The 24,272-nt window shown below is 40.5% G+C and overlaps 1 protein-coding gene across 2 annotated transcripts; it reads right to left on the bottom strand.

Moving 5' to 3' along the window:
- Positions 1-5,814: 5,814 nt before the first annotated feature.
- Positions 5,815-22,092, bottom strand: ARRDC4 (arrestin domain containing 4). Of its 2 annotated transcripts, none has more exons than XM_072982267.2 (8): positions 21,564-22,092; positions 17,394-17,463; positions 16,387-16,534; positions 13,603-13,705; positions 11,515-11,771; positions 10,705-10,867; positions 10,052-10,206; positions 5,815-9,952 (listed from the first exon to the last, which is right to left on the bottom strand). In XM_072982267.2, the coding sequence occupies exons 1-8, from the start codon at positions 21,946-21,948 to the stop codon at positions 9,896-9,898; spliced, it is 1,338 nt and encodes a 445-aa protein (XP_072838368.2). In that variant the 5' UTR covers positions 21,949-22,092; the 3' UTR covers positions 5,815-9,895. The 2 variants fall into 2 exon arrangements, with proteins under 2 accessions (XP_072838368.2, XP_072838369.2); XM_072982268.2 differs by lacking the exon at positions 21,564-22,092 and adding an exon at positions 18,926-19,535.
- Between the last annotated feature and the right edge of the window lie 2,180 nt (positions 22,093-24,272).

Here is a 24,272-nt window from a genome sequence, read left to right as displayed (position 1 = left end):
AAGCTCCTTATGGAAGCTTTTTGTAGCCTCAGGATATGGGGTGGGAGAGTGGGCTTCACCAGTAAAGCTGCCAGATTGCCTCTGGCCGTGATTGGACCACTGGTGGCAATCTGGCAGGTGATAGTAATTTTTTCCGTATTAAATCCTCCCTTCTCCTGAGGCTCCCAAAGGCTTCCCCAGGGCAAACTGGAGCTTTAGGGAGCCTCAGAATCTGAATGGGGCAGGTTGTAGGAAACTACCATGTGAGTTTAAATTCTGTGGTTCTGGCACCCAATCCAGGTTGTGCCAGCATACAGTGGTGCCTCGCAAGATGATGTTAATTCGTTCAGCGAAAAATGTCATCTTGTGAAAACATCATCTTGTGAAATGCAGTTCCCCATTGGAATGCATTGAAATCTAATTAATGTGTTCCAATGGGAAAATAGTCATCGTGTGAAAATTGTCCATAGAAACATAGTCTTACAAAACGTGGTTCCCCACTGGAATGCATTGAAATCTACTTAATACTTTCCAATGGGGAAAAATCGTTGTCTTGTGAAAATTGTCCATAGAAAACATCATCTTGCGAAGCGCAACAGTGATTGCAGAAAACAATCGTCTTGCAGATTAATTGTCCCGCGAGGCAATCATCTTGCAGGGCACCACTGTACATTTACAAAATGGGATTTTGCTCACGGTCTCTCTATGCTCATTAAAGTAAAGGTGAGACATAAATGTGACAGACAGGTAATGAAGAGCTAGAGAGATGAAGCAGGCTGCTCTGGACAGCTGCTTCATTTACCCATATGCTTGGACCAGGCTGCTTGCATGATACAATACTGCTTTTACAGCATTCCTGAATAAGGTTCCCTTTCAAGAAGGAGGTGGCTTTGGCAGGTTCTCATAGCACAGGTTGCTCAAAAAAGAGAGAGAGAGAAATGAACAGACTAGGATATTCGTTCTGATTGGTTTGGACTGAATGAACAGCATTTTCTCGTCAAGAATGGAATTCAGCGTGCGCTACTAACACCTGTTACCACCTGTAACCAAATCCTAATTGACTCCCCGAGGAATCTCCCTCCCTGGAGCACCGTCACCTTGCGATGAATGCAACCGTCCGGCTGGAAAACATCAACACAAATTTAAATATGACAACTGAGAATTAATATGACTAAAATATGTAAGCGGCAATTAGGGATTTAAGCAAGCTGCAATTAGGGGCTCGGAAAGAGTCCCTGAATGAGAAAACGATGGCCGCACAAACGTTTTCTTGAACTTTTGGCTAGGCTTCAGCAAGTTGGAGGTGTTGATGAATATGATTATTGGAATATTAATTTAGTCCTCCTGGGGGACCACGAGGAAGGATGCAAGATAGTGTAAGCAAGGTGTTCTTGCTGGCAGGTGCCTGAAATCCAGGTGGACTTGATTGTAACATGCGTTTTCTCTGGAGCATGTGGAGCGATGGGTTTGAAGGGAAGCATGCTGTGTGTCCACTGAGATTTCTCTCTCCACATTTCAGATTCTGGTGGATGGCTCCCAGTGGCTTGGATTTAACATTGAAGTGTACAGCAGATGTCAGCTGCCAGGAGATGGAAGAAATCAGAACTTCACGGATCTGTCAGACAAACTGTCCTCAGTCATTTTTCAGCCTGTAAATGTGCAGCTGAAACTTTGGTTTATTTTTTTTTGTTACACACGTTCCCCAAAATTTTTGAATTGTCTGTAAACCCTAACATAATCCTTACTGTCCTTTGAGCTTCAGGCAAAGGTATGTGTGCGTTTAAGTGCTGAACTTTTTAGGTATTATTTTAATACCATTTTTAAAGTGATGCCTTTATGATTCTGTGGCTTTCAGTCTTATTAGGGCTTTTAAGTCTTAGTATTTGCATTTTAATGGCTTTGTTCTTTTTGAAATTCAGCACCAGCTTGAGACGTTTTGCAGCCTGAGGCAAAGGAAAAGCTGGCACCTTTCCTTCGTGCCATGTGTAGAAATTACCCAGGCTGGTTGCTAAATAAGAGGGCAATGGGACAATGTCATCACCCATGCCATCTCAAGTTTGGAAAGTGTAGAAAAGGGACATTCACCATTGTTCTTCAACAGGAGGAAGAACTGAGAGGGGATGGTCAGAAAGAGGGAGTTGTCCATGATGCTCCATCTAGTTAAGGGACCAGATCCAGCACCTTGGATAGCTCCGTAAGTGTCAAATTAAAAGCTGCTGCAAAGTTACCACCCTGCAAAGTTGGGAGTCAGCAGCCTCTGTTGGTTCTATCTACTGAGATGACCACCCCATACTTTACGAAGCTCCTCCCTCATCCCTAGAAGGCAGCCAAGGGAGATAAGATGGGAAGCCGAATCATTCCAACTAATTCTGTTGAAAGACTCCATCACTCTGGGACATCAAGAAGGGTGCCATCAGCTGTACACAAAGAACCATGAAAACCTGGTGGTGATGGTGAGTGAGGGCCATTTGGTTGTTTCCCTTTTCACTTTTGATACCTCATATGACATCATTTCCTTTCCCACTTAGTCCCCTTCCAGTTTCTCCCAATCAGGTAGCTAGCCTAGTGTGGTATTCTAAATGACCATCCAACCTTTCAATAGAGTTTGTCCAACAAGGCCTGTTTCCTCCACCCCACATTCCAAACTGGTCTTTCTTTGATCCTCCTCCCCTTTTCAAGCTGCTCAGAGAACAGACTACCATATTTTCCCATGTATAAGACGCCTCCATGTATAAGATGCCCCCCCCCCCCCACTTTACTAATCCAAAATTAAGAAATCTAAGTGGGGCTTAGCAAGTGCAGGGGGAAAGGGATCAAAGCGCTGCAGGATCGCTTTGATCCCTGCTTTCCCCTCCACTTGTTTTTATTCTCTCCTCAGCTTACTTCCCTGTATAAGACGACCCTCAATTTTTAGCCTAAAGATTTTAGACAAAAGTATAGTCTTATACATGAAAAAATACGGTATTCTCCCCAAAGCTTGAGCTGTCGTTTATGCTTTTGCATGCTCTACCTAATACTGTAGGGTGGGTTTTTTTTTTTGCATGCAGAAGCATACATTGGAACTCTGGAGCCGACCACATGACTTTGTGTGTTAAATGTTTGTGACAAGCAACAGGGAGATGCCCCCTCCCCCTTTTTCTGTGTATCACTAATAAGCTTTCTGGAACAATCTGCCCAGCCAGTGTGGAAACACAACACTAGGCTTTGTCGAATCTTTGGTCTGATTCAGCAAGGCAGTAAAACAGTACTCACGCCCAACACAGCGGGTTGTCTCTTTAGATACACTGATCCCTGTCCTTTAGCCCTGAGCCAGAGGAATGTGTTAGCCGGGATGAAAGCATGCCAATTGACATTGCAGCTTGGGCACTTAACCCTGGGAAACGGGCATCCAGCGCTGGCACAGACCCATCAGGCACTTCCTAGCTAAGCAAAATGTTGTGGCTTGGTGCAGCAATCTCCAGTTCAGAAATAGCATGCTTCTCCAAGCAGCTAAAGATTTGGAGGGGATGGAGAGCTAAAGCAATATGACTTGGTATCTGCCTATGAAGTGGCCAATTCTAACATTATTATTAGAATCTTGTAGGTTTACTTTTGTTTTTCCAGTGCTCAGAGTTGCATGGAAAGCCACCACACATACAGAGCATTGCTCATGCAGAAATACATCTAACGAAGCCATCCCACAGAAGGGAAAAGCTTCCGTGCTCCCGTTTTCATGGATTTGCTCTTCATGTTTTTGCTGGGATGTATATTAATTCAGATTTTTTAAAAAAACCAAGAGTATGAAATAGCCTTTACTACCAGTTCATTTTTAAACCATTATGTAATGGGGTTTTCCACTGCTAAAACATTCTCAAGCCCCTGTTTGGACTGCTGTGCTCTGTTAATACCACCTTTTATTCTTCTCTGAAGCCACTCTGGGACAACTCAGTATTATTACAGCTTTGCCAAAGTACAATTAAGCAGAGTTTCAATAGTCAGAGTAAATAAATGTATTTTCAAGTGGATTGTTTTTAGTAAGAGACCGAGGTTCACAGGGGTGTTTCAGCATTTCTCTCCTTAATCAGTCTTGCATGTCAGGTTTGGGAGAAAAAATTGTCCAAGTCAACACACAATATGTGATAGGCTGCTGATATCTTAACTACTAGGGTCTACATTAGGCAGGATTCAATGCAGCTATTTTTCTTTCATCTAACTTAATATTCCCTACACCACCTTTCCTCAACCAGGCACTTTCTAAATGGATCCCACAATTCTTCCTTCCCAGTCTACATCATTTGTTATGAGAAGCGGACCCCAAAGTATTATTCAGGTCTAGTGCTCTTCCTGCATGAAAAAGAAGTTGAAAGATATTTTACTTCTCCTGGAACCACCCAAAACCAACTAGAAAGGAGACACTGTCTTTTGTAACAACACTGATGTGCAACTCAGAGCAGTTCAACTGAGCAATCTTTTGCAGCGCGTGCATTAAAATGCAAGTCAAAGTTAACAGGACACTTTAAATGAAACACAGCATATTTTTGTGGGAAATTGAGTAAATCAATTTCTGCCAACTGTTTAATGCTTTTTGATTGCCATCCAGGTCTTGAAAACAAACACATCAGCACAATACAGATCATTGGGCAGGATTTATTGTGGTTTTCTCATGCCAATAATAATAATAAAAATGTGCCATCCAGTCAATTCTGAGTTATGGTGACCATTTTCAGGGTTTTCTCAGTAGAGAATACTCAGAAGTAGTTGACTATTCCCTTCTTCAAGATGAACCCTGGGAATGTGAAGCTTCCCCAAGGCCACACAGGCTGGCTCTTCTAGGATGTACAGTGGGAATCAAACTCTCAATGTTTGGCTGTGTAGCCAGATACCTAGTTCAGCTTTTCTGGCCAAACCACATCAAGACATACGAGTTTAGCTCTTCTGTGGAACAGTTTCTATCCATTTGATTAACAGTGGAGGGGGTTGAAAGACATCGACTTTCTTTACAAAGAAGTAGCATTCAATGATCAAGATGTTATATTCTTCAGTCAGTTAAAAGGATGGTGATGTCAAACTACTGAAAATGTTTTTTTAACAGATAAAAGTAACCCATGAAAATGGCAGAAAACAGAGAAAAGCAAAGCAGAGCAAAAACTTAAGTTTTTGGCTTGGTGAAAGAAAGATGAAAAGGAGATGGCCTATTTCCAGTGGGGTAAATTTCTAAGTGTGTTCCAACATGGAAGTCTCTGGGCACCGAAGAGATTATGGCAGAAGCTCTCTTTGACTTGAGTCCTCTCCATTACACATATCTTAAATATTTTAAATTGATTTTATACTAATCCAACAAGGGGGAAAAAAAGATAAGAAAAAGGAACAAAGGGAAAGATAACTTGCTCAGAATGGCATTAATAACAAATGACGGACAGTCTACTTGTTTCATTGTGTACACCTCCATGCAATTACCAGTGTATTTCCTGCATTACACTTTTCTTCATACTTTTCTTTATAACTAGGTGACAACTTAGGAGGACACTTCAAAGCATCAACCTACAGGAAACTTGCCCTGTAATAAATCTGAGAGCCTTTATGAAGTGTAATGTATTTTCTTGTATTACCTGGGAAAGAAAGTTCTCCATACACGACTGAAAATGCCCTTTCCCCATTTTCAGAAGAAGATAGGAAGAATCCAGAAAAGAACCTCTAACCCTCAAGTATGGTGAGTTGTATGAGGATAATGCTGATCCTTAAGACACTTTGACCCTGAATTGTGAAGGGCTTTCAGTGGCAAGACCCCTGGAAGTTCACCCAGGGTCCCCAGACACTATTAAAAGAAAAAAAATCTACAACCCCAAGACAAGTAGGTGGTTTTATGTATTTATTATGAAACGGAACCCACAGGGTTCATACTTTTAATACAAAATACAATCATTTAGCATTTCTGTTGGTCTTTAAACTGTTTTACAGTAGTTGAGAGGGAAAAAAAACATAAACCCCTGCATTATTAATTTGTGCAATATACATGACATAGCAGTAAATTCTGCCCTCCAGGACTGGACGCAGAGCTTTGCTTTCTCAGTCTAAAGCAAGTCTCTTAGGAAGACAAAACATGCTTCCTAAGACAGTTCTCTTTTTTTTTTCCAACTGATCTAAGGCCACAGTGCATTTGCAAGTAATCCAGTATGTGCTGCTAAGATAAAAACAAAAGAGCAGTGTCTTTTGATCCTTTGCACTGATGCATGCTCTTGTTATAGGACCACGATACCAACAGTGAGCTCTTATTGGTATTGCAGTCAGTCATCATAAGCACCTAAGTTACCACTCATTTAGTATTCTAAGACATGCATGTTATACAGCCACATTATTGCTTTTCAAGTAATAAGGAGCTAATAAGGAGAATATTTTGTTCCCTTCATAGGAATATCCTGCAATTATTATTACTTTTATAGGCATTTTTTCTTAAAACAAGCACTGGAGATATTATTCAATATTTTAAGACAAATGTATTTCCCCAAACAGGCTGCAACATGAATTTGGTTCAAGCATTCTCTTTTTCAGATACATTTTTAAAAAAGGAAATGGGGCACACACCAGGAAGCTTTAAGTGCACTTTCCTGCCCTAATTACACTTGACTAACAGCTACTGAATCTAGTAATTAGTTTATGCCATCCGAAAGTAGTTGGTGAGAAAAATGGCACCAATGTAGACTCAGTTGTTTTGTGCAAAAAACATAGGGTCCTGTTGAAAAAAACAAAGAAAACCAGCCCACCCACCTCTGCCAACTTCTATCTCCTTTTCGGCAACAAATAACCTCTGTACACCATGACCTCTCAGCACAGCTTCTTCAAATTCTACCCTGGTGGGTAGAGTAACAGACATATGCGTAGGCCTTCAGCAGACATGATATAAATGCCAGGAGGAACTCCTGCTACTTATGATGTTGGCGGCAATCCAGTTTGAGAGAGGCCTGAAACTGTGTATTAATGGCTGTCCGTGGACAAATACGCTTTCTCTCCACTCCACCCATTCTACTTGCAAACACATGTTCTCCATTTTCTAAAATACTCAACATCCTACATTTTCTTCATAGGCTGAAGCTGCTTTAAGCACAGGACGTCACTACATAGGAAACCCTTTCTATCTCACCTCTCCATTGCTCAAAAGAGCAATCACTGATCAGCCTCTACAAGACTGAATTCCGTTATCATGAGACTCCATGAATACAGAGTTCGAACAAATTGTGCACCTTGAAAAAATATCTGTGTCTCAAGATGAAATGCTAACACTATCATCACTGAGAAAGACTTCTTCATAAGGAAACAGCAAAAATTCTGAAATCCCATACATCCTTCACTTGGCATATACTCTACTAAAGTCAACAAGACTTGCGTCTCAACAGACATGAGCAAGACTGAACTTTCAATCTACTTCTGAGACAGACAGTAAAGCAGTCAAGGGCATCCTTACACATCAGATCTGTGGCTAACCATTAGAGCATCAGTGTTTGATCAATGTATTCTGTTCATATTAAAATAAACCAAAGCCTTTAAATTCCCAGTTGTGTCCCTGATTACAAGAGGCAGCAACTTCATATATTTAAAAAAAGTTTTAACAGAAGTATAAACTTTAAAAACATGTGAGTATCAGGAGCTGTTTCAGCAGCATCCCTTTTCTTTAACAAGATGTCTGCTGCAAAATAATCTTTGATAAATGAAAAAATAAGTGTCTCTACCTAATGTGGTGGTGGGTGGTGATGGTAGTGAGCAGAAACCTAGCATTTCCTGAGAGCTTGTGAGGCCGCTGAGGGAAGGATGGGGTAAAGAAGTTTACTTCTACCAGCCCAGTTGTATAAGCTGAAATCTGGATCCAAACTACTGCTTCCATAGCACCAGCGATGTATATGGCATCTTAAACTATAGAAGTAATTAGGTCCCTGCCCACAGGGCTTACAATCTATCAGGCAATAGTACAAAAGTACAACAGAGGAAAAAGGAGTTACGTGGAAGCAGACATAATTAAAGCAGCACATGCATTTCAGTTACATGAACTCTAGATTAGTTACAGCAGGTGAAGGATAGGTGGGGGGGCTGTTTTTCAAGGCTCCACTGTAAAGGTTTTAAGGAGTGATCAGGAGGAAAAAGGAGTAGCAGCACCATGCAGATGCCAAGGACAGTCTACAACTGAATTTTTTTTAATTCAAAACAATTACTTTTACTCATGCAAAAATTTTTTTAAAAGCCCAGAAGCCCATCCAACCAAGGTTTTCTGCCATCTGTAAAGCAGCCATTAGTATTCAAACTCGCTGTTTTAAAAGACCTGAGAAACAAATATTGCACCAAAATAAAATTTAAGTCCGTCTCAAAGACTGATAAAAATAACTCCGACTACTCCGGAGAAGCACAGCAGTTTAAATTCCATGTAGCTTGTTAGTCACCAAATAAGTGACATTGGCACCTTGAAGACCAACTAATTTATTTATAGCATGATTACTTCTGGACTATGGCCCACTTTGTCAGACATGAAATGTTATCCAGGATTTGAGGTGGATATATATTAGATGTAGTTTTGGACTACAATCCACATACTGACTAGTGAAATTCTAGGAGCTGTAGTCCAAAAACACAACTCTGCACACCTCTAATATACAGGGTAATCCCACGCTAAATGTACGTACAGATGTCAGATGTTTTCCAGAACTACTCTATGCATCTGATGAAGTGGTTATAGCCCAAGAAATTCATTCTATAATTCATTTATTAGTCTTTAAGTTGACAGGAGACCCTCTTTGTTTTTACGTTAAAGAGACTCTCAATTTTTTTAGAATAATCATCTTGTAATATTATGATTCTCCATTGTTACGGATTCCCAATAACAATTCCCCATTGTTATTGAAAAACTGTATTTAAAGCTGGACTATTCTGCTTCTTGGCATTTGACTAATTACAAGAAATTAAATGGGCACAGGTAGAAACTCTAAAGAATTATTGTTTGGTCTCAGCTCCCACAGTCAAAAGAGAGGTAGTTTTTTTTTTCTTTTTAAGGATGTTAAATCCACAAACCCACTGCTGTCAATGAACTTTTTTCATAATTCCATCTATACATTCCAACATAGAACTAAAGCATCCTGTCCAATTTCATCCCAGTAGGGTGTGTGTGCTTTGGCAACAGTGTCTCAAGTTGTTAAAATTTGACTGCTCCCTTTATCGCCATGTTACGCCTTGCTTAATATTCAGAAACGTATGAATGTTTAGAATTGTTAGAAAGAGATGCAGTTCCCTTTTTGGAACTTAAGAAAAACTGCCAAAGAAAAAGGTGATTGGCAAGGAAGCTACAAGTTCCAGCGTCACTACTGAGATAAGATTCCTAACATTTCTAGTGGCGAAAGCATGCACCTTGATAACAGGGATGTTGCATACCCCTCAGGGTGAAGTTTAGCTGTCAACCACATGGTTTATGTCAATGGGGCAATTACTGAAGTGGAACTGAGTAAGGAATGGCAAAAGGAATGGAGTTATTTGGAAATCAACAGAGTGTCTTTTAACCATTCGGACATGACCGAATTGTTTTATCTTCCCAATTCAGCTCCGTTTTCAAAGCTCTCTGATGTATCCTCCACACGATTCCTTCCATCTTGCACTATGGCCACCAATATTGATGCCTGCTTCTTAGACATATTCCAATAAGAAGGAGGGGGCACTTTATCTGACAATTCTTCTCATGGCTTCTTCTGTGCAGACTAATTCACAGGGCTCTCTTCCATCAATCCCCTATCCACAAGGAGGCACAACTTATACGGACTGAAAACGTCAGATTGACCTGACATCTGTCTGTTGCAAATTTATGCAACAAAGTGCTTTTAAAGTGGCTTTACTATCAGCGTAGGCGGTAGAAAACCAAAATCAAGATATTCTGTTTGTGGAAGATTCAGATTCTTCAGAACTATCCTTACACCCTGAATGAAACTGGTTGATTGTCTTCTACCTCACTAGGATGTGGATCAATCTGCGGAGGAAAGAAATACACTTAATTATTGGGATGCTGAAATTCATGTATACTTTTCTTTTTTAAGTTTTAGAAGTTGCTCTAAATAGCATAATTTACCTCTGAATAGAGAGGAGGTGGCTGAAACCGGAATTCTTGTATGTAGGTAAGCAGAGGACAACATAACTGTTCGTCACAGTCAATTGCCTGTGGGAATGCAGTGACGTGTCTTGAGAATTCTTCCTCTGATACGACATCAGCATAATTGGGTGGGGCTAGGGAAAAAAAATAGAACAAAAAAATTCAACCAAGCCAGTTCAGTGATTACTTCCTTGAGTTCACTTTACATATAAAGCTATTCCTACACCTGATCAACAATAAATGATAATTCAAATCAGAGAAATGATCATTGGAGTCTTAAGAAATACACAGGGTCAAAGACTGCAGTTTTTAGTACAATATATGCAAAGTAACATAGAAGAATTTCATGATGTGTCTTCATTATAGTTGTATCTCCTCTTTTTTCAAAGATGAGACAGCATTTTCTTTTCAGAATTACCCTATACGAGTTGACTGAAAGACACAGCAACAGTTCAAGGTAAAACACAGCTTCACAATTTATGCCAGCTTTCCCCAATCCAAGTTCAACAATCTACTTGCTAAATTGGCTTCCATTTTTTGACAGTTTTGTTGCTTTCCCTAAATTTACATAGCTGTTTCCGCAACTCTAAATGAAAAATCCAGCCAAATAAAAACAAAATGCAAATTAGTACCTTCTGGATGCTCTGGCATTGTCAGTGCCAGCCAGCTCATATCCATATTGAACTGGCTGGCAAGGCTTGAATTTGTGCTGGAAAATGCAGTACATGGAATTGTGCCAATCACCAGAGGCAGTTCAAGCATCAACTTTTTAGCACCAGGAATATGAATGTACACCTGTAATGAGATAGTATTTCATAGTATGTTGGAAAGGAACCAGAATCACTACTATCAATTTTTCCAACTTGTCAACTGTAAAGCTCAGACATTCCCATGAACCCCAGCCATTCAGAGTGGTCGTATAGACCAGATGGGTGGGATACAAATCAAATCAAATCAAATCAATCGATCAACCAACCAATAAAATAAAATAGAATACAAGACTACATTTTCCAAAGATATAGTTTGGGGCCTTCTAGCTTGTTTTGCAAACCCTTATTTATCTTACATTTCAATCATTATCTTCCTGTTTGTATAGAACTAGTTGGGCAATCTAAAAGTCATTTTGATCCTCTACTTGTCTACTTATTAGCCTCTGGACTGCTACCCACACTTAAATTTCAGCCAAGTATGCCATTAGCAGAAACTACAAGTGAAAAGTACTGGATTTTCAGAAAGATTTAGACTTGTCAAATAATTTGGATAGAGCTAGGCCTACTATGAAACAGCTAATTTTATCTTTGAACTGCGTTCTCTTACCTAGCACTGTAAAGGTTACAAGAATAAGGACACCAATTTCTGTGAAAACCTAACAGATCTACATCATGGAACAAGACACAAAACATTAATCTAAATTAAGTTAAACATGGAAAAGCCATACTCACAGCTAAAGAATAGTCAACTCTAATAATACAGCAGTCAAGGATAGATGGGGTTACAGGTGGAATTTTTAAAGTTTTCCCATTCCATGTATCTGTGCTTCCAGAAGCAACGTGATTTCCTCGCACGTTGGCAACCATCTGCCGAAATGTTTTTGTCTTTCCACTAGCAAGGTAAGTCTGTGTTTGAAAAATGGCAGCTTTTGGAACAATTAAACGAGAGGAACAATTTTCAATTTCTGCATAAATTGGTATAGCTTCACCTAAAAAAGACCAAAGATATTCAGAAAGAGTGAATTAGCATATTATTAAACGTGGTGGCATATCTGAAGACACTACTCAATAACTTGAAGCAAAACATATTTATTTCTTGTCTTTGCAATCAGTTACGCTAATGTTCCTTCCCCCCCCGCCCCCCAGTTAATTCCTAATTTTCCTCCCCCTTTTTTTGTTGATTTATTTTGTCTTTCTTTCCATCTTGGAAAAATTTTTCTAATTATGTAAACTATGTTATATATATATTTTGTTTTATATTTTGTGTTGTAAGCCACCTAGAGTGGTCGCAATGACCAGACAGGCAGGGTATAAATGGAATAAATAACTGTTTTTATTAAAAACAAGAAATAGTTGTGCTGATTCGTGAGAACCAAACCAAGCCAAGCCAAAACAGCTTTTTTGTTTTTGTTTTTTTTGTGAAATATGCCTTCTACATTGCTTTGCCAATATACATGTTGCAGCTAGGCTATAAAGTATTTGAGATTAGAGCTTGTAATATTCTACAAAACAAGCTACAAATGAAGATGGAACCTGTACCATCCAGATTAATACTGCACTGGCCGCTACTTTCACAAGCAGAGAAATGGACAGAAAAACACATTTCTTAGGAAAAAATACATCTCCCAGGGAACTGGTGCTTCTGTTGAAAAGTGGACCAAAGCCAGAGGAAGTCAATGGTCCTCTGCACCAGAACCACACTCTTACCAACAGAGCATGTGTTTGTAAGACTCATTTATTTATCAGTAACAAGGGATACTTGTTTCCTGTGCAGCTCAATGGACACTTGCTCAGACGGAAGCTTGGAAGTACACCACCTGCAAATGGAAACCTTGACCACCTATCAGGATCCCTTCAAGAAGAGGAATGGGGAATTGGCTCAACATCCCTGTTGTGGGAGCCTGTATCAGGGACACCAGGAGAGGGCCAACACCTGAAGGGTGAGACCATCTGGTGGGACACTTCTACTTTGTCAAACTGTCCTCCCTGGAAAGAGAAGACATTAACCGATGGGAATGTTAGAAGGGACTGGGATTCGAGACAGTTTCAAGTTGTAGTTGATTAGACACTTGTGTTCAAATAAATATGAAGCAAGAAGAGGCTTCTGTTATCAGTTTAGAATTAGGTCCTGAGATACTGGTCAAAGAGGAACTTGCTCACATATGCTTATATCTTTGTGTACTCCTCATGAGATAGTATAGTTCTTTCTCAAAAAGAGACTTCAACCAATCACTGCAGATTAGGTTCTTCCTATGTCTGCTGCCTTGAGGGATGTTTAAACCCACACTCTGCATTATATTTGAAGAAGGCGTTAGGGGCGCCACGATCCAAAGAAAAATAAAACACTTGCAGAATAAAAACAATGAACTAAAAAATAAAATGGAGAAAGAGAGAAAAGGAGGGGGGGGCCCTGAAGGAAATATTCAAAAGCAAAAAACAAACAAAAAAACAAACCCAGAACACAAACACAAAAACCTCATGAGACAAAAAGTACAAAGTACTACTTCTGTGGCAGACAAAATATAACTGGGGAAAAGAAGGGCGTTTCTTGAAGGGGGTGTGGTTTACTTCTCCTAAAACAGCTACCCCTAACGGTTCCACATACACAGAACTCGTATGTGTGATCCAGAGAGACCATAAACAGAAACAGTATGTATGGGATGAACTATGCACCACTCCTGCCATTTGTCAATCCCTTCTTGCAAAAAATCTGTCACTCCTCATTCTTATTATCTTAGAAAACAGAAGAATGGGGCAATGCATTCAAACTTTGTTTCTAGTTTCTTTCTGAATTTAATAAATTGAAGATAACGTACTCACCATTACAATAACCTTTCCTCTCAATTTTGGCACTCAAACAAACAGGGCCAGAAGTGAAAAACCAACACCCAACCATCTTCTCCTGGCATTGCCTTACAGGGCTCTGCAAAAAGAAAAGACAAATAAAAACAAAAAAGAAATAAACAAAAGAAAAATTAATGTGTTTCAAAACTGCAAGCATAGCAATTCACCTATGACTGTTGAACTTATCAAACAAGATGCAGAAGAGAACACAATGAAATACTTTGGTAGCATACTGTGGAAAAGCATGGAAGGAAAAACAAGTACATCTGCCCATGTGGCACACACTCCAAGTAACTTATAGTTCTACACCAGACATGAAAAGTCTCAGAGTGTTTCAAAGTGACAGGTATTCTCTAAGGAAGAAATCCACCCCAGTCCTCTTTCTACTCCATTTGTCAGTAACAGGTGTCTACACCTGGCAATTGCAAAGGTATTATTGCCCTCTGAGGTAGTAACTAGGTTAGCAATCCTGGGTTAGGAATTCAAGTATACCAGTCAGATGTTCATCTCAATTGCAATTAATCAAATGGCATTATTAGCCAGGTGTGCAAAGTAACCTGTGCAATAACCTACATTCTGGTTGCTGCCACCAACTGTAGATATTTGCTAATGATGCACTACATGACAGCAACCCACTGAAGCAAGCAACTCACTTTGCTGAGGTGAAAAGCAATAGTAACTCTCTTGGCTGAAAAAAGGTCTCTCCATTTTCCATGATGGGAAGAGATACAATCTCTGCTAACTCCCAAGAGTTTATTAATCCATTTTATCTAATTATCTAAATAAATCTAATTTATTTTTCCAACTTAGCATTTCCATTTACACAATGGAAGGTTTCTTACGTAAAGCAGAATTTTTTTACTTCATTCCACAAATTACAATGTCCTGTTTTTATTTTCCACTACAGAGAGAAGCATTGGTTCATCTAAAGCTATACTTGTTTACAACACCAGAACAAAGGGAAATACTCAAAGAAGATAACTACTGGTAATAAATATTTGTAACACAAATTCATTTTAAAGCATAAAACCAGACCAATGGAAATTTAAGATTCAGGAAAAATCCCTGTTAGACCAAAATACTAACAGGGATAGTATTAAACTCCCCTTTAAAACCCTTCTCTCTGCACATGCATTTTCAAAAATCTTCCGCAGAAAGGAGAGAGAAGATTCCCTAGAAGTCTATTCCTATTGCTTTTTTTCACTCTATGTGGTATGTTTTGGAAAGGAAAAGATTCTGCTATCTATTTATACTTATTCTTTCCTTGACCTGAGGCTGACTAATGGGTAAACTGAACTCTAACTAGGTCCAAATAATGCTATCAAGTGTGTGGTGGGTATGGGGAGAGAACATAGGCATATTAAAACTTATAATCCAGACACAGCCTGACTATATTATTATGGGCTATACGGTTAACACAAACTAGCCTTACTGTAAATGGGTGAGGGGAGGAAATGAGACTTGGCCAAAATGAATGTGACTTGGTTTTGGTCATTTACAAATTTGTCTTGGTTTTTGGTCATTCATTCATTCATTCATTTATTTATTTCATTTATACCCCGCCTATCTGGTCATATTGACCACTCTAGGCGGCTTACAGCACAAATTTACAATCTTTGAGGAGGAACCATCTATGAAAATAGATGTATCTCCTATGTGATACTGGCCATACATTTTTTACACCTTCCTTTGTTCTCACAGACTAAGTATAGTGAAAAATACAATACATTTTCCAAATACTCACATCCCCTATCGTTGGGGTGTAGATTACAATATTTTGTTATCTTATTGAATGTCTGTACAGAAGATGGCTATAAACAATTTTTAAAATTTATTATCTGACAAAGCCATAAGACAGTTCCTTTCATTTAGCTCGATTTTTATAATTTGTTTTTCTTTAAAGCAGCCAGTCTTAAAACCCTTTTGATGTTGTGGCCATAAACAACATGAAAGAAATATAGGATTGTTAAGTGACATAACAAACCCTATAAAGTGGTGTATGAAGAACTGCTTCCAGTCTGTGGTCCCTATTGAGAATGACTGCTTTAAAGCATAGATCCAATTGCTAGGACCACCAAGAAAAGACCTACTAGGTCAAACGGATTTATGTAAGTATTGACTTTCTGGCCAAAATCAATGTCGACAGTATTATACACTGCACACTGAGATAATGCCCACAATGATTTCTTAATGTGAGGCAATTCATCTTCAGAAGTAAAGCTTTTGCATTACAACTGTGTGCGTAACTAAGAGGACTCTGGCCACTGTTTGGCATCTGATGCAATACATTAAATAGATCTGTTCTACTTGGAGCTAATAAATTCATTTAGACCTAAATATTATGGGCAAGTAGTATAATGACGGGAAATTAAAAAAACAGGCTAGGATTGACAAACTGGTTACAATAACCTACTGTTCTACAGCCTACTCTTAATGGAGGGACTTTGTAGCCCTAAAAATCCACATGCTCTGATGGAATAAAGATGTTTCAGCTGCAGTGTTGTTATTAAGTCTTACAAAGGAAAGTCAATCCTCTCCCACCTTTGGACATAAGGGCTGTCTGTAGGGATATAATCAACCTTGTTTATATAAAAAAAAATCAATCAAAACACTGTTCGCAATTCATGCAAACCTATTCACAGATGAAGTTTAGAGGCAAGACGAGACGAACTGAAAAGTCAGCCAAGTGACAGACGATATTGCAGATGATACTTAGGAAAGAATTAACACATGTTAAAGCACAGTGAGATTTGATCTTACCAGCAGAACTGGTGAGTTAACGTCAATGTGACTGATAACTTGGAACTCTCTTTTCACAGTTTGACTGGGAGCCATGTGCCTTTCCAAAGTTGCTTTCACACAGTACTGAATGCTTCCATACTTTCCTGTGAAAGAGGTGGCCAAGGGTCTGACCACAAGACAAAGAAATTCCCATTGGTACATCTAGCATATTACTTACAAGCATTTATTTGTATAGCCCAAAAGCCCACCAGGATTTTATACCAGCATAATACAACTTGTGTCCCTGTGTTTTGACTGAATATTTCAGTGGATGCACCAGTTCCTTTTGCTATTTTCATAGCAGACTGAGAGGTATTCAGGTCCAAGGTATATAGGGCTTCGAGACACCTTGTGTACCCTAGTACAGTGACTTATAGATACTTTGACTGATACAATGAAAACTCCAAAAACCCATTCAAATGTATGAAGTACATGTAAGTTTCACTATAATTTGGTACATCGAAGCATATTTGATTCTATAAGCATGACATTTGACAACAGTTTAATTTACATTGGAAGTTCTGTCTTTCAATTCCCCAACTGGAAAACTGATCAAGCTGCTCACATGGCCTTCTGACATCACCCTTCCCACATATTTCTATAGGTCATAGTTGGGAAGGAACAAGAGAATAAAACAACACAAAAGGAAACTTCACCACAGGATCACCCATCATTTTTGTCACGTTCCATTCTGCTTTTCCTGTGACAAATGCATGCTTCAATTAGCTCCTGCTTTATTCAGGCATTATGGATAGGAGGAGAAGAACCACAACACCAACATTTTTATTCCAAAGGTCTCCACAAGTAATGATTAAGGAGTATTTGTCATTTTTCTTATGAAAACCAAACAAAATTAAGTTTGTGCAGTTTGGGGCATAACACATAATCTACCATTCACAGTTGGCTGCTAACTTAAATGTGACCTCAATACTACTACAAACACTTATCAAAATCTTCAATATTTCAATCCACATTATATCACTTACTGTTGGGGGAGCTGAAAACTGAATGGAAATTCATGTTTTCCTGCTTCTAATAGGATTAAGCTCTCACAACCTAGATATATATAAAAAAAGAAAACATGCATTTAAAATTACATACATTAACAAATCATAACTACTATAAAAATGAACTGTGGAACCAAATACAATATTCTGCACAAGGACTGGAAAACCATCCTGTTCTGAAATTTTAGTAGTCTAGAATGGGTATTATTCATGTTCCCTTTCAAAATAGATGTTGATAACTTAAGAGCTTTTCTCACACGTAATAAAGCAGGTCCAGAATCTGGTGATCACGTGCAAGAGAGTGTGGGACCACTTTAAGTTTGAAAGGGGCCTATGCTGTGTGAGAGTTCACTCTGGCTTTCTGATTTCATTTGCCAATCCCTTTAATACATTGCAATGTCATTCACCAAAAGACAATCTGATCCCTGAACTCAACTGCTAACGTGACTGCCAAAGACCGCCTAAATGTCAAAACAGAAATTCAGTAGTAGTGTATTTTGCTATAATGCTAACAAGTGTGTGGCCCTTGTCTTACTATTATGAGAAACAATTCTGTGAGTGGTCAACATTAATAATAATACATAAAATGAAAAACAGTACTATTACACTTGCCTAATGAAGCAGCCTATAAACTATGAAGGCTTATGCCAAAATAAATTTCTCAGGCTTTAAAATGTCATAGGATGCTGATACCTGTACTTTTGCTAGGATAGATTACCACTCCTGGTCCTTTGGAATCTATTTCTTATAGAACTGCTATGAAATAAAATTAACAATATAATGAACACAATAAATGTTGAACTTTGTAACTGCAATAGATGCTTAACCATTAAATCTAAGGTCAAACTTGTTAACTAAAGTGTTTATCACTGAGAAATATGTGTATTTGTGAATAGTGTTCTACAGCTACACAAAAGTTAGTATAGGGAATAGTGCTCAGTGTTTTCCTCAAACGCTGAGCAATATATATAAAAAATAAGATATTGCAAACAACTGTTATTTATATATGCAAAGTGCTTATGGCATAATCTCATGGATATAAAATACTTGGTTCCCTTGACTGCCAGTACTCTTCAGACAGCCAAGCCTACCTGGCATACAGCTTATCATTCTGGCTAGGGTATGTTAATAATTAGCTTGATATTCCCTGTTAGCACACCTGTGTCAGTTTGTTTTGTTAGCTGCATCTCCCCTAGACATGACGCTCAACACCATGGTGATAATATAGAGGGCTTGCATTTGTACTCCTTGTAACTGAGAAAGTGTATTCTGATCCACAAATGTTCAGACTAAAATATTCTTGTTATGTCTTTAAATGAATGGAGCAAAAGCTAAAGTCAGAAAACAGGCTTATAGAATAAATCCAAAATTACTCAAGTTCAGCAGCTATACTTTAATGTGAGCTTTCATGAACAAGTCCACTTTTTCACACATAATAGGACTACATGGCAAAAAAGAGATACTATTTGCACACATTGTTGATAGTGTGGCATTTCACACTTGGCAATTACCTTTACGACTTCTGCTGATATTCAGTTGCCCTTGCAGGAAGGACTCTTCAGCAATTTCTTTAAGATCCTCTGATTTTATCAATAAATTATCACACACAGCAGTAATATATATAGGCACTTTGAGAAATTGAAATGTTGTGAACATGACCTTAGGAGGGTTGGCTTCTGCTGCCAAACAGCTCTATTTTAGAGCTGTTTGACTACTGATATTGCCTCAACTTGGCTTAAGCATGTCTAGTTTCTAAGGCATCGGTGCAGTAAATTACACAACTGTTTGGCCACATGCCACAACTCATCAAGATTTGATTAAAAACTTTCTTTGAATATCTGACACTGCAAAAAAAAAAAAAAAAATCAAGCAAATTCCAGGGCTTGATTCTAGCTCTCCTATAATCAAACACTCCCATCATAATGGGAGGGAACTTAGCTCAGTTACACAGCATGTACACTAGGGCCCATTTATCTGTGGGGAATCTGTTCCATAATCTACTGTGGATGTCTGAAACCGTGGATATGAGGGAACCTTATATACAACATACAAGGGGTGGGACAAAAGTCACAAGGGGTCCCATTATGCTTTACATGTTTAAGATTTAAACCTGCATTATACAGGTTTAAATCCCTACCATCTGAAGAAAAGTAAGGGAGAAAAACTACCTGAAACCTTGGAGAGTCACTGCCAGCCATTTCTGACAATATGAAAGAATGCTCTGACTCAGAAAAAGAGATAGCTTCCCATGTTCCTCCAGTCCTGAAGGCACAAACCCTTCCTGTTCTACTTGCCTTGGTACATGCTCAAACTGTCTGTTCTTCCTTGTTAAAGGCAGGCTGTACTTTGAATGCCAGAGAGTTCCTCCTCCATTGTTGTGCCCCAAAGGGAAAAACCAAATGACATTCAGCCCATATGCAATATCTTAGCACTGCCTAAGAAACTGATCCTCCCTATTTAATATATTCACATGGCAATTAAGAAGGAACCAATGAATTGCTATGAGCACATCTTGTTTTTCCATTTGCACATCCTGGCTCCAGCCACTTCCTCCCCTCCACCTAACCTATCTGTCTCTAATTACAACCCTACGTCTCCTTTCTCTTGAAAAGGAAACACAACTTTATAGTACTCTCCAACCCAGACATGGATATTTGTGTTCCACAATCATCTCCTAGGACACTGAAATCTTTTTCCAAAAGAGACTCTGAACAAGACACTGTCTCATCAATTTAAAACATCTATATTCCACTTTCCGTCCAAAATGCTCTCTCTTTTTTCCAAATTTAATCTAGCAGCAACACTCTGAAGTGGGGTCAGGCTGAGAGTGTGTCTGATTCCAGACCAGTAACCCAGTGGTTTTCATTACCAAGCATAGATTTGAATGCAGGCCTCCCAAGCCACAATCTAGCCACTAAGCCAACTGACTCTAGTTGGTTTTCCTATTGCTTCCGCTTTTCAAAACTGTTTGTCCGAGAAGATTTTATAAAAGAAAGAAATGATTTCCGTACATAAAAACACTTTACTCCTCTACCTTTCTCTCTCCACAACCTCACATTAAGCAATCTGTTGTCTTAAACCCAGGCCTTTCTCCCAACATCAAGCCTGGGTTTAAGGCAAGGGGGTTTACCCATCTGTTCTCAAAACACAGCTCAGCTTCCCACCTAATCACTGGGCATCTCTTTCCTTATTTTCTCAGAGCCATTAAATTATTTTGGGACTATTTTCCCCCTCTATCCAGTAAGTTTTAAAATGCCACTCTTGCTTTCAGTGTTGATCTGCCTTAACAGATGCATTTTTGGAGCCTGTTCCTAATTTCTAATACAATATGGCTCCAAGACAGGTGTGAAAACCAAACTAGACAAGTAGATATGCCATAAACAGTTCATTCTCCACCCACCTCAAGACAGATCCACCCACCCCTTACACTGGCTGTGATAAATATTATGCTTTCTTTGTGGCTCCTCCTGCTAGTGCCTGTTCACAGCCTATTTCCATTGTGTTTTCTAGATGCTATCATTGTTAACACTGGCAAGATTCCTGGGGCCTTTTTTTAAAAGAAAAGTAGGACAGGAATGACACCAGACATGATAATCTGAATATCAATGGCCAGGAAAAGGACTTGCACCTTGTTTCCATCACCCCTTATATAACATCAGTGGTGGGTGAACGAGACGGCGTAAACATCCCTTTTTTTTTTCCTTTCGCATAATCCACAAATGATGATTCCTTTGCCTCAGAAAACACCATGGCAAATAATAAAAAAAAGGGCCGGCCATTCCCCTGAACACGAAATCGCCATATAGACAACCCCTCCCTCAAAATATCCTCTACCTGCCAACCCAGGACAAGCGAAGCTCTTCAACCCCCCCCCCCGAAACCCACTTTTCCACAGGGATTTCCCTAACTTTTCCTCACGATCCTTGTCCCCCCCCCAAAAAAAATATCCTTCACGACCCCAACCATACCAGCCCCCATTTTCTCTTCAGGGACTACTCGTGACGACCCTCCCCCTCTTTTCCTTCATTTCCCCCCCTTACTTTTAACCCCTGGAAACCAAACCACACCCTCGGCCCTCACTTCCCCCCCCCCTCAGAATCCCTGCAGTTTAACCGAAGGGCCTGCCGGCCTCCCTCTCTCGTTCCTCACCCGCCGGGCTGGGCTCCTCCCGCCCGAGCAGGCGCTGCCGGAGGTCCAAATAGACCACCTCCGCCTCCAGCCGAGCTCCTCCAGCGGAAGAGGCCGTCGAGGCGGAGGGGCCCGGCGGAGCAGGCGAAGGCGCTGAGGAGGGAGCGGCGACGACGGCGGCGGCGGGGCCTTCGCTCCAAGCGGCCCGGGCGCGCCCGGTGGCCTCGAGGAGGAGGGCGCGGAGGGGCAGCGGCGCCGCCAGCTCCAACAGCACCCGGCCGGACACCGTCTGGCCGCTCGAGTAACCCGCCGCCCCGCTGGCCGCCGCCGCCGGCAGGGCCAAGGCCAGGCCCGTCGTCGAAGGAGGCGCCCCGGCCCCTTCGGCCCCCGTCGTCGTCGTCGTCATGGCGCGCCTCGCCGGTCCGTCTCGGCCGCGCAGCGCTGAGGGAGGCAGGCGCGGGAGGCCGCTGCCTCTCCTTCCTCATCCTCCTCCTCCTCTTCCTCGCCGCCGCCGCCGCCGCCGCCGCCATCCCCGGCCAGGCTCGTGACCGGCCCAACGGCTGCTCTCGCCCGGCGGCGTGATCGCGCCCGGCCGGCCAACCACCGGGAAGCAGGCGGCGCGTGGACAGCCAAGCCATTGGCCCGGCCGCGACGAGCTCGAGGCGGCGGCGGCCAATCGGAGGGAGGGAGCGGCCCCGTGAGCACGTGCCGGCGTGGGAAGGGAGGGGAGGGAGGGAAGGAGAGAAGGGGGCGGGGCAAGGGGCGGAGCCGATTGTCTGGGCTTTTTCAAAGAGAAGGACGGGGGGGAAATCCTGGGGTTGCTCAAGTTGTGACGTAAGGGAGCTCCGCCGTTTCCCAACTGGGGGGGGGGGGAGAGGAGGTTGGTTGAACCGTGTGACCGAAATAAAATGGAAAAAGAAATAGAGAAAGGCGGCCTTTCAACGACAAACAGATTTATTTCTATAAGAGCTGTTCTGTGTCAAAATCTGCTTCCTTAACTCAAGGCGTGGAACTGCATCTTTATGTTTGTATATATCCCCATTATATTTAAACTCATGACCAGGTTAAGGTATAGATACATAAAGAGCCAGACATGGGATTTAATATTTAAGGCAAGGTTCACACACTTAAGGTGAATGTTATTGCAACAAATCATGTATGTTCTTGGTTGCGTTCTATTATCTATTCTCCATATTTTTCATCAGAGGAAAAGTAGAGGTGGAAACAGTTTACTGAAGACCTGTACAGAGGTATCTATAGGGACCCGAAAAGGAATCCTACAATAATTAGTAATTCTAGAAAGTGAAGTGAAATCTGCTCAAGGTATTGGGAAGAAATAAAGGTCCAGGGAATAGGTGGGATACTAATAGAACTACAGTATTTCAAGCCACTGAGAACGAGTCTGTCAAAATCCTATCAAGAATATGACAACAAATGTGGAAAATGAAACAATGGCTGGCAAACAGGCAATGTTCAATATACATTCCAGTCCTCAAGAAAGGAGATGCCAAGGAGTACAGCAACTATAGGACTGTTGTAATTGCCTATGCAAACAAAGTAATAAGTAAGGTGTTCAACACAGACTTTTATATCAAGCAAAAAAGGCCTGATGGTCAAGCTCTGTTTCAGAAAGGAAGAGGTACTTGAGAGCATACTGTAAATATCCTCAGCCTGTGTGGATCATGAGACTCAATGGGTTGTTCTTTGCCTATAGAAAGCAGGACTAGATTCAGTTGAAGGAGGAGTGAAAATTGGGGAAGGAACATCAATAATTCAAGGTGTGCAGATGACACCATCTTACTGACAGGAAGCAACAACGACTTGAAACTGCAGCCGAGAAATCAGGCCGACATAAAGAAAGACATCAGTAAAGGAACTAGAAAAGGTCACCAAGTGTAAAGATGTGTCACTGGAAACCAGGGCCAAGATCAACCACACTTTTGGTCACTGTGTAAAGGCATGAAAGCTGGAGAGTGAAAAAAAAGCTGACCGGAAAATATTAGTTTGAAATGTGGTGCTGGAGGAGAGCTTTGAGGATAGGATATTTTGGAGATTCCTCATCCGTTGGGTCACCATAAACCAGAGGTGGCTTGATAGCATAGTAAACAAAAACAACATACTGTATATTTTTTTTAAAATGGTGGAATATTTAGGAAGCTTATGTGATAACCCTCCACCTCGCTTCTCATTGAAGGTAGTACAGTTTAGAACGTGGTTTTAATTTTGGCAACTGCAGAGACATGGTGTATATTGGCTTGTCAGCTAAACGTTGATCCATATGCCCATGCTAGAATTCCTTTATAAGGGAATCCAGATTTAAAGATAGAAAGAAAGCCCCTTTTTTGTGGCGGAAATGAATGGAACTGACACCTATCCTTTTGATCAGTTGATAGGCTCGGATGACGAATTTCTAAGGTCCTCTGCTTTACTGGGCTATCTATCACCTACCTGTGAGTGAAGAACGGCTATATCTCTAAGTTCGCTATTGGTTGGTGTCTATTTTTGTTCCATCTCTGCTGAGTGCTTCTGAATCTCCTAAGCTCTTGGAGGGAATTATTGGATCCATACAAACACTTTAGCTTGTAACTGCGTTTTAGAGATGCCTAATGGATCTTTGTAAGATAGATAGATGTTCAAGAGTTTAGAGAGAGAAAAGATGGAGAATTAGAAAGTAATGTACAATCTCAACAATGGAAAGTTGTGTTAGTGTCTAGATGGGATGACTTCTTG

This window comes from Pogona vitticeps, chromosome 12 (assembly GCF_051106095.1).
Source record: "Pogona vitticeps strain Pit_001003342236 chromosome 12, PviZW2.1, whole genome shotgun sequence".
Lineage (NCBI taxonomy): Eukaryota > Metazoa > Chordata > Lepidosauria > Squamata > Agamidae > Pogona > Pogona vitticeps.
The sequence above is the reverse complement of the archived record's forward strand: the minus strand, read 5'-3'. Positions and strand labels throughout refer to the sequence as shown.

What these genes read in the sequence shown, in the direction of transcription:
- ARRDC4 (XM_072982267.2), bottom strand. Translation starts at nt 21,948, where the DNA reads ATGACGACGACGACGACGGGGGCCGAAGGGGCCGGGGCGCCTCCTTCG. An exon ending in AGTTTTCAGCTCCCCCAACA is followed by an intron (nt 16,535 to 17,393) that starts GTAAGTGATATA and finishes TCTTGTGGTCAG; the next exon opens with ACCCTTGGCCACCTCTTTCA. An exon ending in GAGGAAAGGTTATTGTAATG is followed by an intron (nt 11,772 to 13,602) that starts GTGAGTACGTTA and finishes GGTCTTTTTTAG; the next exon opens with GTGAAGCTATACCAATTTAT.